Raw genomic sequence first — 17971 nt, 5'->3', positions numbered from 1 at the left:
CAGCAACAACTGGTGTTTTTTTTCAGGGAAAAAATACGATTCCTCCTAAGAGCCGTGCCTAACGCGATCGGCGCTGTGACCAGCAACGTGCTGTTCCCCCGGCGTGTTTGCTCGAAATAAAACCTCACAGCTCCAAACCTTACAGCTCCAAACCTTACAGCTGAAAACCTTACAGCTCCAAACCTTACATCTCTAAACCTCACAGCTCCAAACCCTACAGCTCCAAACCCTACAGCTCCAAACCTTCCAGCTGCCCCCCTCCTGCTGCCCTCACCATCCTGCCGGGCGCACGGGGGCCAGCGGCTCCCCAAATTTCCGCAGCCCTGCTCCCAGGAGGGGCAGAAACAGACGGGCTGCAGCTTTTTGCAGCACAGCAGTTATTTATAGAAGCCCAGCAGCGAGCCTAGAGAGCGGTGAGGAGGAGGGCAGGGCAGCAGCCAGGCGTGCTGCGGCTGCTGTGCACTGTCGGGGCTTTGCTGCAGGGGTGGGATGGTGCACGCCTGGGAAAATTCCCCTCCGGGCCCCCGCAGGATGTGGTTACCCCTTGCCACGCAGCTTCTCCTTGCCCTTTTCACCCTCCCCATGAAATGGGTTTGGCATTTTCCCCCCCCTAGCCAGCAGTGAGTGGCAGCAGCTCGTGGAGGGGCCAGGCAGCAGCTCCTGCCCCCGGGCAGGACAGCTGGAGGGAAGGGAGGGATGGCTCTGGGCTGGTTCTCATTTCCACTGCAGGGGAAAGCTGTCAGCAGAGCTGGAGATCGGGACTCCTGGGGAGCCCCAAGTGGAATTTCAAGGCAGAGAGAGGCGTAAATCAGCCTGCCTTAAAGCCCCCGTGGCTCAGGCTGGGCTTTTCCCAGTGGGCTCCAGCACCACCAGCAGCTTCGCCTTAGTTTTGCTCTGGGGAGGACGTTCCCAGCCCCTCTGCACGGGGCAATGCTGCCTGTCTCTGTGTTAGCAGGGCCAGGGAAGCGAGAAGAAAGGCTGCAGAAGACAGGATCCTGTATTCAAGAAAACATCTTTATTGTCCACGTTGGCTCGTATTGCTTGTATCCCCTCCCCAGTCCCCCGTAGTGCAAAAAATTCGGAGAAACAGAGTTCCACATAAATAAGTCGGATAACTTACAGAGAAATCAAAGTGACGACGGGTTGACATGGCTAGACGGGGGCTGCCCACCGGGATGGCCAAGCAAACCCCTGCCCCGTGTGGGGTCGGGGCTCTGCCCACCCTGGCCATCCCCCCGCAACCCTCAGCGGGGTCGGTGGGCGAAGCGCATCGCCGCACCCAGCCCGCAGCCGCCCCTCAGCCGGGGGGGAAACTCACATGGGAAAGGGCACGAGGGATATCTGGGGCGAGACACCACTGAACTAACACTGGCAGAGGGTCGGGACGGGTTCTCCTCCCCGCTCGGACAGGGTACAACGCACAGACGGACACACAGACAGACGCACAGCCCCGCCGAGGCAAGGGGCGCGCAGCACCAGTTCCAGCCCCGGGATCGCCCCGGGGCAGATGCTGACACCTCGTGTCCACACAGTGTGGGGTTGGGGTGCTCTGGGGAACGATTTCGCCCTTTCCTTCCTCCGTTTCCCGTTCGGGGGAAGCCGTGAGCACCTGCATAGTTAGGATGTCAGACACGACGGGCTCCCTCCTCCCCGGGGTATTGCTCAGGACCCAGCCGGAGGGCGGCAGGAGTCCCGCTGCCCCTTCCCCTGACCCTCAGGAGGCAGGGCAGTGTTGCACCCCTTTTCTAGAGTAAATTGCTAAGGATTGCAGCTCCCCTTCTCCCATTCCTTCCACTGGCCTCAGCGTCCCAGCACCAGCCCCTTTCTGCGAGCAGATCCTCCTATACAGGGGACCCTAAAGCCCAGGGCACCCTGAATGCGCAAAAGACTAAAATCCTGATGTTGCTGACAGGAACGGGAAGAAAAGGATCGAGACCTCTCTCACGCACACACTCACACACACACAGCAACGTGGGTTTCACGAATTCATCATTACTGCACACGCAGCAGGCGAGTGCCTCCACTTTTGGCAGCCCCAGCGCCGTGCTGACCGAGAGGCAACCTGCGAGAGCCTCCTGGCCACTTGCAGGGTGTAAATCTGCAGGATGGGGAGAGCTGCTGAGCTGGGGCCGGCTCCAGCAGAGCCTGGGGAAGTGGCAGGGGAACAAAAGGCAGATTTCAAGTCTGTTCGGGGAAACAAAACGCCCTCCTCAGCCAGAGAAGCCCAGACTGTCCTGGGGGAGAGGCCGGGGTGGGGGGGAAGCAGTCTAGGTTTTCAGGAGCAGCTGGTAATTTCAGGTGTCCAACTTTAGGCACTGAAAATGGGCTTGTAAAACATGCAGGCACCTGTCCGGGAGAAATCAGATCGCGGGGCAAATCGCCTTAAGTTGGGGAGTCCCGAGCTCTCTTCCCACCCCAAGGAGAAGAGAAAGCAGGACATCCCACGCCTCTTGAAAATTTGGGCCAAACACAAGTAAAACGCGAATCCTGTGCGTGGGGAACAAGAAGGAGCGGAGGCACACGGCTAAAGGCATAAAGTCTAAAACAAACAAACGCTCAGAGCATGTTCTGATGCCCCACACGGACACCGCTGAGGTACCAGGGGTTGTCGTGCCCCTATAACGCGCACGCCCTGCAGCACACGCACCGAAATCACATCCTAAGCAACCACCCAGGAGGTCCCGCGGCACAGGCGGGTCTGGGAGGACAGGCTTGTGATTTAGAGTGCTAATTTATTCAACCTTTAGGTAAAGTGGCTGCTTAATTGCCGGGGAGCTGCTAATTGCACATGGTCCCTTCCATGCTGTTTTCGCTGTACATATGGTCTCTCACACACGCACACACACCCACACGTCTTTAGAGAACGTCTTCCAGGACACAGTCATCATCTCATCAACCATTAAGAAAAGTAATTGCATCCCTTCTGCTGCCTTGAAAGCAGATGGGATGGGGAACACCGGCAGGGCGGAAAAAATAAAGGGATACGAAGTAATTAAAATGAAAATACTGGCACTCAAATTTAAAAAAAAAGGTGAAAAATGAACACAAAAAAAAAAAAAAAATAACACCAGGCAACCCTCCCTGTTCAGAAGGCTGGACCCTTCTCCTTCAGGAACCGAGCCCCTTCCCACAAACCCAGAACCTGCTTTGCAGAGAGGGGAGCAGCAGCCAGGATGATCTGTTCCCATCAGAGCGCACACCAGGGGCACGTGCAGGGAGCAGGCAGCCACACGGCCACTTGAACCCGGGACATCGGCCTGGGCACGATGCGAACAAGGCCAATCCACCCGTCTGGGGCCGCCCCAAAGGGACGGGCAGTTGGGATCCTCGGGAATGAGGTCGAGCCTGGAAACACCGAGGGGTCTGGATGCTGCATCCAGCTTTGCCTCCAAACTTCGCCTCCTCCAGGCCCCCGTCCCTTCGCTGGGCTTCAGTCGTTTATTTTAAGGCATCAGTCAGACACCATTGAGAACCATGCGGTGGCCTCAGAGTCTTGAACAGTGCACGATAGGCTTGGTAAAGAGTTTGGCTACAGTGACATTCAGAGGAGCGCTTGCACACTCGGCCGTGGCCCCGGGAGGAGCGCCGTCCACCTCTGCCACCCTGCAGGACTCCGGGGAGCCTCCACGGCTGGCTGTGCTCGCCCGGGTGGCACCGGCTGGCTGGTCCGAATCCCAAAAGCAGCAATGGTTTGGGGATTCCCCTCCCCAAAGGAAAATCCACACCCTTCGGGAGGGCGCTGAGATGAGTCCGCGGACGGGGCGGAGGGCACCCCCTCTCCTCGCCCCCTGGAAGGAGGGTGCTCCCCCGGGAAGCACGTTTCTGAGCGCCGCGAGGGTCCCACGCGTGCAACGAAAGCGGGGATGGCTCCGGGGTCCCTGGGGGTGTTGGGGCTGGGGGTGGCACCCGGCGCCTTCGCTCTCCTCCTACAACGACCGGCTGCCCCGCGGGGCGGGCCACGGCGGCCGGGTGCTCCGCCAGGCGCCCCTGTCCCCTGGAGGTAGGGCAGGTCCTGCTCCTTTGTCAAAGGCTCGTCGAAGACACCGAGAGGGTGGGCGAGGAAGGGGGTGGGAAGTTGAGCAGTTCCAGCACCGCCACCCCCACGCTGCTGCGGCGGGTGAACATGCAGGAGGCTGCCACCCACTTGTTGGTGCGCGGGTTGTACTTCTCGATGGAGTTCAGGCTGGAGCTCCCGTCGTTGCCGCCCACGGCGTACAGCCAGCCGTCCATGGCCACCAGGTCGTGGGTGCTCCTGGAAGGACCGGGCAGAGACCACGGGGCTGTGAGGCTCCAGCACAGCACACATGGGGCACGGGGGGTCCTTGCCACCCCACTGGAGGGGGTGCCCAGCCTCATAAATGCCCCGTGAAAAGAGACCGTGCGTTCATGGCAGAGCGCAGCACGGAGCTTTGAGGCTTTCCCCTCACTCTGGTACCCAATTCCCGCTGCAGATGTGTTATTTCTAAATAACAGGAGCCTCCAATCCTTGGACCTCCAAGCCTAAAATCCTCCCCGCAGCCAAGCAACGCCACCCAAATCTGTACAGCCACGCAGAGAGCCGGGCATCAATCCCTCAGCAGACAACGCCCGCTGCAGAAGGTCCCTGCAGGCACCCACGCACACCCTAAAACCCCTCGCAGAGCATCAGGATGTGCAGCTTGGGTTGCCTTTGTGCAGCAAGCACGGAGCCAGCCAGCTGCAGGGCCATCCGGCCCCTGGGGCAATGCTCTGCAGCGCGCCGCTCGCCGTGCCAAGCGCGGCCAAGCTGTCGGAGGGACGAGCTCCTGGCCCCCAGCTCCTCACCTGCGGATGTTCATGGGCGCCACGCTCTCCCAGGTGTTGGTTTTGGGGTTGTAGCGCTCCACGGAGTTAAGGCAGCTGGTCCCGTCGTTGCCGCCGGCCACGTAGAGCATCCCCTCCAGCACGGCCACCCCTGCGCTGCTCCGGCGGCTCAGCATGTTGGCGATGGGCGTCCAGGTGTTGATCTGGGAGGGGGCAATGTTTGCTGGTGAGGCCCCAGTACAAGTCATCTTCCCCTCACCCCTGCTCTACCCATCTTGGCTTAACAGTCCTCCCCCCCAGAAAACGCTTTGGGCAGGCCCCCAGCTCTTTCCCCTTCATCCAAAGAGGTCAGGGCAACGGGCGAGCGAGGAGGAACCCTCCCGATATTGTTATTTGGAGCAGAGGCCACGAGCTGCTTGCAGAGAGAGCAGGATTGCAGCACTGCTGGCTGCCTCCTCAGCCCCAGCCCCACGGGGCCAAGCCAGCTCTCCAGCTGGGCTGCAGGCAGACACCAGCACGCCGTGAGACCCCTCTCGTCCCTCTCAAAAACCATTTTGGGGGCATCGCAGAGATGTCACGGGACGATGGAGAGTGCTGCATGGGGTTGGTTTGCTCCTGCTGAAGGAGAGAGGCAAAATATTGCTGTTCACAGCCCCCACGGGGAAGGTTTTTGCCCTCCCTCCCAGCTAAGCACCTGGGAGGACTGTGAATGCAGGGTCCGGGGACATTCCTGCGGCTCCAGAAGAGCTGTCAAACCAACCCAACACTTGCAAAGGAAACAAATCTCCAGCAGGAAGAAGTGTGAGGCCCCAGGAGACCTCTGCCGACAGGCTCGGGAAAGCACAGCCCCAGCTGGCAGGAGCCCTGCCACCCCCTGAGCAGAGCTCAGTGCCAAGCCACCAGGCATGGCACAGCCAAACCAGGCGTGGGGATGGAGCCGTGGCTATTTCGAACCTCTACAAGGCATGGTTGTGGCTTTACAGCTCGCAGAAAACCTCCAGGACCTGCTTTTTGAGCTTTTTTTTTGCAGCTCTGCAGCCTGCTGGAACAGAGCTGTGAGCCCCCAGCCCCAACGCGTGTCCCCAGCCGACTGCAATCCCTGCTAAGGGCCCTGGGTGAGCACGCAGCAAAAAAAGCTGGGGCTGGAAGCTGGGAGATGTGAACGAGAGCTGCTCTTCCTCGAGAAGCTGAGCTGGCCTACGGGCACCGAGGACATGGAGGGATCTGGTGGATAAAAACCTCAGAGGGAGCTCCCAGAGCTGGGCACCCCTTCTGCTCCCCTGCCCCTGCAATTCTTTGGTAGGACGTGGTCACAGCTTAAACTTCTGCTCCAAACCCATTCAGAGCAGATCTCTCGCCTTCTACCACCCCCTTCAGCAACCCGTGTGGCCCTTCTCTGCCTGCAGAGCACCCACCAGGAGGGGAGAAAAAAAAGGGTTACGAGGCTGGATTTACCTGGGGCTCATACTTTTCTACCGTGGCCAGGTGGGACGAGCTGTCGTATCCCCCAACAGCGTAGAGGTTGCCTTCTGCAAAGACATCAGACACACGCAGGGATCAGCTGAAGCCCCCCCAGCCCCCGCATAATCCCCCACAAACGCCACATGGGGCGTCCCCATGGGTGCCCCCCGCTCCCCAGGGGGCTCGCGTGGCTTCAGTAATGCTTCTCCCACGGCATCCTCCTTAGGGACAGAAGTCACTCGGTTGGAGTCGTGAGATATCGTGGCATGGCACCCCCAGGAGAGACAGGTTTGACCCCACACTGCTGCTCGGACCGTCAGGAAGGGAATTGATCCTTGTCAAAAGGGAAAACTAAGAGGAAACTCGTAAGGTGTTCCCTTCCCTGCTAGGGATGGGAGATCGTCCGCGGCCAGCCCTCGTGCTCCAAGCTGGAAGTGGGCACAAAGGAGCTGAGGAACACGTCGGGGGGGCACTGGGGAGCTGCTGGAACGGGCTGGAACCCAACTGGGAGGGAGGCTGAGGAGCAAGGCAAAGGCAGGGAGCACGCCAGGAGCACACAGCAGAGGGCCGGCTGGGTTACCCACAGCTAGGGAACCCGCGGAGGGTGAGGCAGCGACTGGAAGAACACGAAAAGGAACCAGCAGAAAGGCAGGAGAGGGTCTGCACCGAAGCCAGGTCCTCGTGCCATCACCCACCTAGCGTGGCCACCCGCACGTAGCGTCTCCTGGTGCTCATGGCAGCGATGGACGTCCAGGTGCCGGTCAGAGGGTCGTAGCGCTCCGCGCTGCAGCAGGGCAGGGACACAGGAACACAACAAGCTGTGACACTGGCAAAGCCCACACCAGCCCCTTTGACACAGCCTGGGGGGGCAGCTCCCAAAAAAGCTTGGGAAAAAGGGAGGGGAGAGCTAACAAAGGGCAAGGGCTGCGGTGGGAGAGGGCTACAGGATGCTTTTCCCCCGGGACAAAGACACTGGAAGGCCTGGCTGGATTGCAAGAAATCTATACCAGGGCTGGGTTGTCTGTTGGGAGCAGATGTGGGGGCTCCCCAGTGCATGCAAGAGCATCGGAGGAGCTCGAAGCAGGGTGATCCCCTACCTGTTGAGGCACGAGGCTCCGTCGTACCCCCCGGCCGCATAGAGCAGCCCGTGGAGCGCCGCTACGCCCAGGCAGCTCCTCCGGGTGCCCATGGACACCTCAGGCTGCCAGGAGTTGGTGACGGGGTCGTAGGACTCCACCGTGGCCAGATCCGAGGTCCCGTCGTAGCTGTATAGGGAAAAATAAAACAAAAAACAAACAAAAACACCACAACAGAGGACGTGTGAGAGGCTGGGCGCGCGCTGCTGAAACCCACGGCCACAACCCCGTCACCGCCCCAGCTTCTTCCAAGGCTGGGAGCACAGAGGGCTCCGTGCGGAGGTGGTGACACCCCCCCGATGTCCTCCTGCCCTCGTCCTTACCCCCCCACGGCGTACAGCTTGTTCCCGATGGCGGCCACGCCGACCCGGGCCCTGCGCGTCGACATGGAGGCCACCATGTGCCAGCGGTCCGTCCGCGTGTCGTAGGCCTCGCAGTCCCCGTGGATGGCGAACAGGCTGCCCCCACCTGCTCACGGGAGGGCAAAGCAGAGCACACAACGCCCCCAAAGCCCCCAGAAAGGGGTTTTTATTCCAGGATAGCCGCTCGGAAGGGGTGATCTCCCCTTCCCCGGCGGGGCCTTACCCACGGCGAACAGCACGGTGCTGGCCCCCTCGCAGCGCCGCGGCCTCGTCCTGCTGTTGCTGAGGACCCCTCGCTGCTCGGGCATGAGGTGGTACTTGAGGGCTTCGATCAGCAGGTCCTTGCACTCCGAGTGGTGCCGCACCAGCAGCTCCGTGTCCACGTTGCTCATCAGGAAGTCCCGGCTCAGCAGGGGCAGCCGCACGCACTTCATCAGCTGAAGGGAGAGGGGTCGCGTCCCGTCAGCGGGGTGCACCCATCCCATGAGCAATGACCCCTCGCCATGGGGCTGCAGAGCCCTCCTGCACCCAGTGTGCCCATGCCAGGAGGCTCTGAGGTTTCTGATCATGTTTGCTCAAGATCCTTGTTGGGGAACGCACAGGAAAGCTCAGCCGGTCTGCAGGCAGGGCTGATCCCCTTCTGCTGCCCACACCCTGCCCTCTGGCCACCCCACAGCTTCCTCCAACCCCACGTTTCCACCCCGACAGAGGCTGGGAGCTGGCTTGAACCCAGCAGAGTCCCTCACCCTGGGGACATGCTGCCTTCTGCTGTCCACGTCGTGCTTGACCCAGCTGAGCACGGCCCGGTACACCTCCTCCTCCGACGGCACGTTCAGGCTGTCGCTGGAAATCAGGTCCAGCACCTGCAGAGAGGGATGGAAAAGGCAAATCACAGCTAGCACAGCATGGGACCAAGGGATTTATTCCCACAGATGGGTGAGTAGCCAGCAGAACAGCACTGGCAGGGGCAGAGAGGGGCCTCCTGCAGATGCTGGGGGCCGAGGGGTGCACAGCCACTGGATGAAGGATCTGAAGGATCTTGCAGCACGGGTGCGGAGCCAGCTCTGCCCTCAGCCACCCTCCTCGGCTCGTTTTCCCCCCTCCTTTTCTGTGTCTGAAGCTGCTGCAGTGCCTGACACTTCCAATAAGCATCAGTGAGCTCAGGCAGACGACTCTGCCCGCACGCGTCCCTTCAATATTTCATGGGATGGAGCCAGGTGCCCTGGCTGTTCCCAGCAGGCTCGCTTCGCCTGCCAAAGGATGACAGAGCTGGAGCAGGTGGAGAAATGCTCCCTGCCCTCTGCCCCGAGGACGGATGGGGGAGACGTGTCCCTTTGTGCTCCCAGGCAGAGGGCAGAGCACCCAGAGGCAAGCATCAGCACCAGCAATTATCCTCCCTGCGAGCCTCCCGGCCCTATTTCACAGGGGATTCAGCTCGCTGTCTGGCAGCACTCCTCCACATACTGTTTCCCCATCCAACAGAAAGGACCAAAGCACAGATTCTGGCTGCATTTCCCTGCCAAACCCTGTCCCCTCTGTGTGGGTCCCTCAGGCTCCTGGCCGTGCCTGCCAGGATAAACCAAGCAAAGCCTCGCCAGGCTCACACCTTCACCTCTCCAGCAGCACCTCACCTGTTTGAGGGGCAGCAACATGAACTCCTCTGTCTTGGCCACCTCCACGAAGTGCTGGAGGACGTACTTGTGGGCAGACTTGAGGAGGTCGCTGCAGGAGTGCGTGTCGGCAAAGCCCCGGATCCCCAGGCAGTTGGATGGGTCGAGCTGGCTCAGGAGGAACTTGCAGCAAGCATCCCGCACACCATTGAGCTGAAGCAGGCTGGCAGCGGGAAGAAGTGTCTGGCAGTGGAAAAGAATGGGGAAAAAAGGAGCTTCCAGGGCAAGGAAACACCATTTTCACCCTTGTCCCACTGCAGGTCAATGGCAGAAGAGGTTTAGTGAGCGGCTTCATGCACATGAGCACACAGAGGACAGAATAGTCTTTGTTTCCGACAGGACTGAGTTTAAAAAGAGCCAAGAAGGACGCCCACGATACCCCAAAGGGCTAGGAAATGGCAGATGCTCGGGGCTAGAGCTGCCCATTGCCATATTGCTTTAAGGAGGCAGTTGCACAAACCCCATCTCCGGGCTCAGGAGGGCAGAGGAGCTCCCCGACCACTGCTCAACGCAGGTGGCACCACAGAAGGACAGCCCAAAGTCCTGAGAAGAGGGCGAGGAGAGCCCCAGGAGGCAAGCTTTGTGGAGAGGAAGGATCGGGGGAGGCTCCTACCTGCACGTTGCCCTCGCCCACCACGATCTCGGCCGTGTACGCGTACTGCACCAGCTGCTCCAGGGCCTGTGGGTCGATGTCGTGCAGCGTGACGTGGGTCTGGCGGCTCTCGCTCATCTCATCTGGGGGCAACACCCCGAGAAAGCCCCCTCAGCGGGATTGCCTCCCCGCAGGAAGATTTGGCTGTCCACGCAGCAAGCCGCGTCCACAGCCCGGCGTCACAGCCCCAGCGGGGAGAAGCAGCAGGGAACGGGGTCCACGTCTGCAGGACGGGCACCAAAATAGCTGGGGAGGGGATTACGGGCAGCGTGCTGCACAGGAGGGAGCCAAATGAGGAATGCACTCGCCCACCGAGATGATACACGGGCATCACCCTTCCACAAGGCAGGAGGAGGGCAGAAAGGGAAGGGGATTGCGGAAAAAAAAAAAAAAAAAAAAAAAGTTTGGGGAGCTGGGGGCACCGCGCCACGGAGGAGAGAGGAAGAAGAGAGGAAGACTACTTGCTTGTGAACATGGCGTGGAAGTAGGGGCTGCAGGACGCCAGCACCACCTTGTGGGCCTTGATCTCCTTGGTGCCCACGTGGAGGACGATGTCGCAGAGCAGCCCGCGCTGCCGCATGCGGTTCATGCAGACGAAGGCGTCGTGGTAGTGCCGCTTGGAGTTGTGCGAGATGCTGTGGCCGTCGCGGTTGAGGAGCTGCACGCCGCCTTCCATGGCTGCGGGTGGGCGCTGGGATCTCCCTTCTCGGCGTCCCTGGGACAAGGAGAAACAAAGCATTACCCAGAACAGCTCCAGACCCCGACGGTTCCCATGGGACCCTCCTCCAAGACCCCGAGCAAGAGCAGCTCCTGCCAGGGAAGCAGCACCCTGCTCCTAAGGAACGGGGAGAGGACGGTCCCTGGAGGGACACGAGTTGTGCAAGGTGATGCCGAGGCTCTTCGCTGCTCTGTGGCAGTGCTGGCACCCACTGCCTCCCTGCTGTGCTCGTCTCTGGATCAATATCCTCCTCCCCGCCTTCGGAAGGGCACTGCTTTATGTACGCGATCACGCTTGGTTTTCTGTGCAGCTGCACCACCTCCAAATCAGCCTGGCCGTGTGCGTCTCCATCACATCAGCAGCACTGGTCTCACAAGTCCCACCAGGCACTGACCGAACACATTTTAAAATAAACCCCTCGAGACAGCGACCACGACAACCCGGGGCAGACCGAGCAAACCACAAGCAGGGAATGCCGTGATCCCAAATGCAAGAGGGGCGTTATGGACCGCAGCCCTCTGAGCCATGCTTGTTCTCTTCCTGCTTCCAGAAGATGCCAGGAGGTTTGTGGTGCACCTGCCCTCAGAATTGAAGCCCAAAGAGCTGCCCAAAATCAATTCAGGAGGACAAGGCAGAGGGCAAAGGCAATCGTAGCACGGAGCTGCACAACCCCAGCACAGAACCCGGCAGATTTGGGGTTCAATTCTCTCAGTTTTTTATATTTCAAGCCTCTTTTTGGACAAAGACTGAGCTTTCCTTTACGGGAACAGGGAACACAGGCTTTAACGTGCTGGTCTCACTCCCCCCACGTGTCCTCTAACCAGGCACATCCAACCCCAGGGCTGCCCCGGACCATCCTGCCGCAGCACCGCAGCTCCGGTCCCAATGGGCAGCGGGGGCAAAGCAGAGCCCTGAGCCCCCCTGCACCATCCCCAGCTGATGTTGTCCTTCCAGCAGCCAGCCCTGGGCTTCAAACAGCTCTCGTTTGATGAGGAGGACAGGATGGACAGACAGCAAAGGACAGAGACCGGGTGGCCAGGACCTGATGCAGAGCTCAGCCTGCGCACATGCCTCTGGGCACGCAGGGAGCAGCAGCGTGAGCTTGCTGAGCTCTCAGAAAACAAAAAAATGCCTAAACAAGGGCATTTCTTTGTGCAAAGATGTTTTGTTTTTTTTTTTCTCCTTTCCATGCCGTGAGCATCTAGCCTCCTGCCTGCGTTTCGAAAGGCTTTTGGCTGCCTCCCTGCCGGCGGCACCCAAAGGCGAGCCGGGGGAGTGGGGAGGGAACAAGAGAGCAGCAGGAGGGAGCCGGGGGAGGCAGCAGGAGAAAAAGGCAGCTGGGAGGAAGAAAGGCAGCGTGCTGCGCTCATCGCCTGCCCCCGCATCCCTGCGGCGAGAGAATCCCCTCCGCCTCCCTGCTCCTCGCGACACCTCCACGTTGCCAGCCGCGCTCGGCCTAAAAATAGAAGCCCACCATGCTGTGCCTGCTCAGCCGCGAAAAGCAGCCATCTATCCGTTTTTAAATAGCAGTTGTGTCGTGTACGAGAGTCTGGGGGAGGGAAAAAGATGAATAAACAGCTTTTCAGAGCGGGAGGGAGGCCTGCGATGCCCTCTTCTCCTCGCATCATCAGTGCGACATGAGATTCCCCATGGCAGTGACAGCGAGGAGGATTCAGGGGCACACAACGAACACCTCCCAGCAGTGAGAGCAGGATGCTGCTGTGCCCTTGAAAGGGAAGAGAATCCCAAGCGTTAACTGGCCTTCTCCTCCCAAGCCCCTCAGCTGAGCTTTCAGAAAGCTGCGATGTCCCCGGGACACCCCATTTGCGCCACGGACACCGCGGCGAGAGGTGCCTGCACGAAGGCACTTCAGCATCTCTCCGGGCTCAGCAGCTCCCTTCCCAGGCCTGGTTTAGAGGCAGAGAACAGACATTGCTTCTCCTTTATTCCCCTAGCTGCGAGCCTGATTCTCTGTGTGATGCCCCCCCGAGCACGCTGCTCCCCATCGCTACGGCGGCGGTGCCCCAGCTGTAACCGAGAGCCCCCCCGAGCAGTGCCAGGGCATAAAACAGGAGAGGAGAGGTGTGCAGGGAGCTGGGGGTGCTGCTCGGCGTGCTGGCAGCCCCATGAGGACGCTGTGCCTCCCCAGGCAGGCTGGAGGGCAGCACACGAGGCGGCTCCAGCAGCGGGGAGAGCCACAGAGGGCGCGCACGGCGGGCTGAAGGTTCCCGTGATGCCGCCGCATCTCCGGCTCCAGCCACCAGATGCGTTTCCAAGGAGGGTCGGAAGTCCTGGGCTCTCTTCCCAGCCCTGCCACTGAGTCATTGCGTGACTTTGGGCAAGTACAAACGCCGGGAGTGACAAGGGGGACATTATTTCTCCCTGCAGTGAGCCTCTGAAGAGCTCAGCGAAGCCCCACCGGTGCCCCCTGCGCCCCTGCTGCCCCGTGCAGCGCCAGCTACGAAGCGACCGGGCAGGGAGCAGCACCCCAGGGAGATCCCATCCCAGCCACCCCAGTGCCACCGGCATCCCAAGAGCATCCCCAGCCCACGGGACAGTCCCTCCCTGAGGATTTGCACAGGGAAACAGCTCCTGCAGAGCCTCTCCCCTCTCCTGGCAGCGTGCACCAGCGCACGGAGAGGTGAATCACGACGACCAACCCTAGGAGGCTGATTTGCTGTGCCAGGGGGGCACCACACTCACGCTCCCATTTCAAATGCCAGGAAAACACCAGCCACGACCACCTAACGTGATAGAAACACCGAGCTCTGCAGGGTTACCACAGCAGGCAGGCCGGCAGCTGATGCCCTGCCCCATGGGTTGTGCCCCGCGGGCTCCGTGGGGAAGGGTCCCCATCCCAAAACGTGGAGACCACCGGCGTGGGGCTGGTTTAAGGCTTGCAGGGGGTACAGCCCCATCCCCAGAGCTCCTTCTGCTCTGAAATGACTCGTTCCCATCCGAGCTTTCGGCTTTAACCAGCCAGGATATAATCAGCAGGGGGGGAACAGGGAGAGGACACCCCACTGCTGCTCCCTGAGCTCCCAGCCTCGCTGGCACTGAATATTCCTCATTTCCTTGTAAACCCTCGTTCCCAGGAAACGAAGGGAGACGAGCCCAGCAAAGATATAATTAACGGGGAACGGCGCCTGGACCACGAGAGACAGGGAGGCAGTGTCCAGGGCTCCGGCGGGGGGGACCAAACACAAACCCACTTTTGTGGAGCACGCGGCAGCCTGGGCGCACGTGTTCCGCAGCGGCTGACTTGTCCTAACTCCTAGGTTAGGACAAAAATTAAAAAAAAAAAATCAAATCAAATCAAATAAAAAGAAGGCGTTTGTTTGGCTCCCAAGCGACGGAGCGTGGCCGTGCATAACGGCTCCCGTTAATTAATGCAAATGATCCCTGCCCAAAGGGAGGCCTGTTCGCTTCGCGCACACACACACACACACACAAAAAAATAAAACATATTTTGCCGAGAGTGAAAGGCAGCGTGCTGAGCAATAGCCAGGGCACAGAGCATCCTCCCGGGAGAAGCTCGGGGGCTGCCCTTTCCCCAGGAAGGCCCTGCAGAAAGGTTTTTTTTGTTGGTGGCCCTGGATGGAGAGTTTGTGCCCGCCGGGCCAGCGGGGAGACATCCTGTGCAGCTGGCCGGGTGCTGGGGACAAGGTGCTGCTGTGCCCTCCTCTAGGGCACGATATTCCCCAAGGCCTGATGCATTTTATGCCCAAATCGCTCCCTCCCACGTGTGCCCTGTCCCTCATATCCCCGTTTTGGGGATACCAGCCCCACAGCCCTGCTTTGGGGCACGCACAGCAAGGCTCGCCCTGCACGGGCAGGGAGGCTGGGGAGGAAGGAGCTGGTGGCGGGGTCAAAAAGCAGAGAATTGCTGCTTCCGAGTGCATTCTCCTCTCCCCTACCCCAATCCCTCCGAATTATTATTTGCGGCCCCTCCGAGAGGGCTCCCAGGCTGTTCTCCTGCATGCAGCACCCCGCAAGGAGCCCGGACAAATGGCAAAACTCAGGGAAAGAGCCCCAAAAGGCGGGCACAGGGAACCCCTGGGTGCGCCCAGCATCTCGAGCAGCTTCTTCTTCCCCCCGTGGAGCAGGCAGAGGATGTGCTCCCAGGGACTGCTCCTTCCCTTCAGCAGTCATAAGACACGAGCAGCTGAGCCGGCAGCAACAATAGCTGCTGTTGTGCTGCCGCAAAGGGAGAGCAGCACCCGGACACCCAGCCGGGAAGGTTGCCGGCCCAAATTTTCCCCTTTCCTCGGGGTTTTGTGGAGGTCCCGCGGGGCGCAGGGCTCCTCCGTGCTCGGCCAGCCCCTTTTGGTGAATCCCCTCCGCGGCTCTGAAGCCGGTGCGGAGGAGCTTTAGGATGACTAGCAGGATTTTTGCATCAGTAATCCTCTCGCAGCAGGCATCTCGGAGACGCCGGGGCTGTTTTCGCGAGCAGACAAACCCCACCTGCCCTTCCTGCCCCAAATCCGGCATCCCAAATTCCTTTTTTTTTTTTGTTTTTTGCTACAAGCTGCGGGTCCAGCCACCGCCAGCACTGATTTACGGCAGTAAATACCCATAAAACAACCCCATACACCGGTCGGGACTGCAACTACTGCTGGAAATATGACCCAACGGGGCACGGAGCTGGCTTTGGCACCAGGGCTCGGGTGCCTGCTGCCCCTCTCCCAGCTCCCGATGGGCACCGTGGAGGGCAGGAGCTGTGCTGAGCTGCAAGGACAGCCGGCTGCTACGACGTGCACCTCGATCCCAACCCCTTCACCTTCCCCTCCTCCTGTCCCCCAAACCCTCAGGCCGTGGATCCTGCGTAAATCTGCCGCGAGCCAGCAGGGCTGAGACTCCCCAGCTCTCCGTAGGGTGTTGTGTTGTGTTTTTTTTTTATTATTTATTTATTTTTTTAATGAATTAGGCACAACTGCCACGCGCTGAATCCTCCTGTCTAGACATCTGCAGAGAAGTGACAAGCTGCCAGAGAGGACGTGGAGCCTCGGCGAGGGGGTTGGGGAGGGCAGGGGAGAAGCGCACACCCCTGCCAGCTCTCCGGCACGGGCAGAGGAGGGCACTGAGCACATTGACCTCGCCAGCAGCTCCCTGGGCTGGAATCAGTGGGGTTGTGGGGCTGATGGAAGCTTCTCTTCCCATTTCTCCCGGGGTGTTTTGCCTGGGGACCCAGCACCCAGCAGCTCCCGGTTGCCCCCAGCTCGTCCCCCGAAGCAAATTTGCTCGGAGAAAGGGGGTGCGAGGCAGAACCTCGGCACCAGGACATTCCCGTAGCCAAAAAAAGAAAGGTTTTGAGCCCGGCTCGCTGGGCAAAAACCCTTCTCGTGCACCCTGTCCAGCTCCTCCTGCAGCCAGCTTCCCCTGCAGCGCCCTGCAGGGAGGGGATGGCAGCAGCTCCAGGCAGGGCTGCGTGGCTGAGGGATTTTAGGGGCGCCTGTGCCAACCCCTGGGTCACACCGGGGCCAGGACCCGAAGAGTTTTGGCTTCCCACACCAGGGAGGAAGAAGAAATGGAAAAAGTCCGTCGTAAAGAGGCCTGGAGATGCAAAATGCGCGGGTCTCCAGCTGTGGCGAGGCACAAAGCACCCCAAAATCTGAGCAAAATCAAAGCCCTTTGCTTCCACCCAGGGCTGGGAATGCCCTAAATGCCCCTTCCTGGCATCCCCACAGCTCCGTCCCCTCCGGGGGCAGCCCCCTGGAGCCTCGTGGCCTTGTCACCGGTGTGAGCAATGGAAGCGAGGTGGGGATGCAGGGGAAAAACCCCAAAAAACCTCTCGCTGGGGGAGCTGTGAAGGACCGGCCACCACTCACGAGTCCAAGACGCTGGGAATTGGAGACAAAAAAGCTCAAATTCCTGCCCGTGAGGGGCTGCAAAGGGTTTTTTTTCCCCACCGAGCGGCCCTTGACCCCCAGAAGGGACATCAAGAGACCTTCCCCATAACCCCAGGCACGAAGGAGCGACCCCATTGGGATCCCGGGTGGCCAACCCAAGAGGTTTGGGGCTACCGCCACCCCCGCCAGCTCCTGCCCTGCTCTGATTTGGGTACTCGGTGAGCCCTTGGGGTGGAAATTCACATTTTTACACCCAAGACACCCACGGTACTGCCCCGTTGAACGCATCTCCACCAGACCAGGAGGGAAAACTCGACATATGGGATCGCTGCAGCGCCCCAAACACCAGACCTTGCGCCCCAGAGGCACCCCAGGGTGCCCGCAGCCCTTCCACGTCCCCGTCCTCATCCTGCAGCACAACTTCTCCCCCAAACATCCTCCTCCTCTGCCGGCAGCTGGCTGGGATTTAACAAAAACCCTCCTCCCTGACCCCAAAAACCAGGAAAACAGCAGGAAACCTTCCCACGTGGGGGCTGGGGAACCGGCGTCCACAGGCACGTGAAGTCCCCTACAACATCTCAGCCTCCCTCACCCCCGACCCTAAAACCAGCCCCGCTGGGGCCTGACCCCTGCTCATTGGGGTCAGAACGGACCCAAAGGGGGGGTCCCCATCCTTCCTCCCCCTCCCCAAAGCCGAATGTTTCCGCTCACCCTCCCGGTGCTGAATCACCCCGGGAGCACCCTGCCCCTTTCGGGGGCTCCGTCCCCATTGAACCCCGCTGCTGGCGGTGATGGGGACCCCCCCAAAAAAAAAACCCCAAGCACCCTTTATACCCCTCCCTAACCCCAAACCCTACCGGGGGGCTACCAAATCCCCCCCCACACCGCGACCAAGCAGCGAACACCCCAGGCCTGAGGACACCATAGCGGGGCACACACCTCCCGCCACCCACCGTAGAGAGGAAAAAAAACCCAAAACCCCAAAAACCCCCAAAATCCCCCCAAACCCCCTAAAATCCCCCCAAATCCCCCAAAACCCGCCCCAATCCCGCAGTACCGGTGCCCTTCACCCCCCCGGCGGTGGCTGCACACAGGGGGGGGGTCCCAGCGCCTCGACCCCCGGTGTCCCCCCCCCAGCCCCCTGGTGCTCCCCGTGCCCCCCCCTCCCCCCCCCCCCGGCCCCTACTCACGGCCCCGCTGCCGGTGCCCGGGGCTGCGGGCTCCGCTCTGCCCGCGCCGGGGCGGGGCAAGGGGCGGGGCAAGGGGCGGGGCTTAGGGAGGGGACGAGAAGGGGAAAGGCCCGCAAGGGGGCGTGGTTTAGGGGGCGGTGGGCGTGGTTAT

General features: G+C 60.6%; 1 protein-coding gene across 1 annotated transcript; it reads right to left on the bottom strand.

The window, feature by feature from the left end:
* Positions 1 to 1026: 1026 nt before the first annotated feature.
* KLHL17 (kelch like family member 17) lies at positions 1027 to 17859 on the bottom strand. Its single transcript, XM_082777258.1, has 12 exons — positions 17821 to 17859; positions 10529 to 10778; positions 10025 to 10146; positions 9373 to 9594; positions 8488 to 8604; positions 7965 to 8178; positions 7703 to 7847; positions 7341 to 7508; positions 6939 to 7027; positions 6238 to 6311; positions 4804 to 4985; positions 1027 to 4252 (listed from the first exon to the last, which is right to left on the bottom strand). The coding sequence occupies exons 2-12, from the start codon at positions 10737 to 10739 to the stop codon at positions 4024 to 4026; spliced, it is 1773 nt and encodes a 590-aa protein (XP_082633384.1). The 5' UTR covers positions 10740 to 10778; positions 17821 to 17859; the 3' UTR covers positions 1027 to 4023.
* Between the last annotated feature and the right edge of the window lie 112 nt (positions 17860 to 17971).

The sequence above is a fragment of the Aythya marila genome, assembly GCF_965140915.1.
Source record: "Aythya marila genome assembly, chromosome: 21".
Taxonomy (NCBI): Eukaryota; Metazoa; Chordata; class Aves; order Anseriformes; family Anatidae; genus Aythya; species Aythya marila.
The sequence above is the reverse complement of the archived record's forward strand: the minus strand, read 5'-3'. Positions and strand labels throughout refer to the sequence as shown.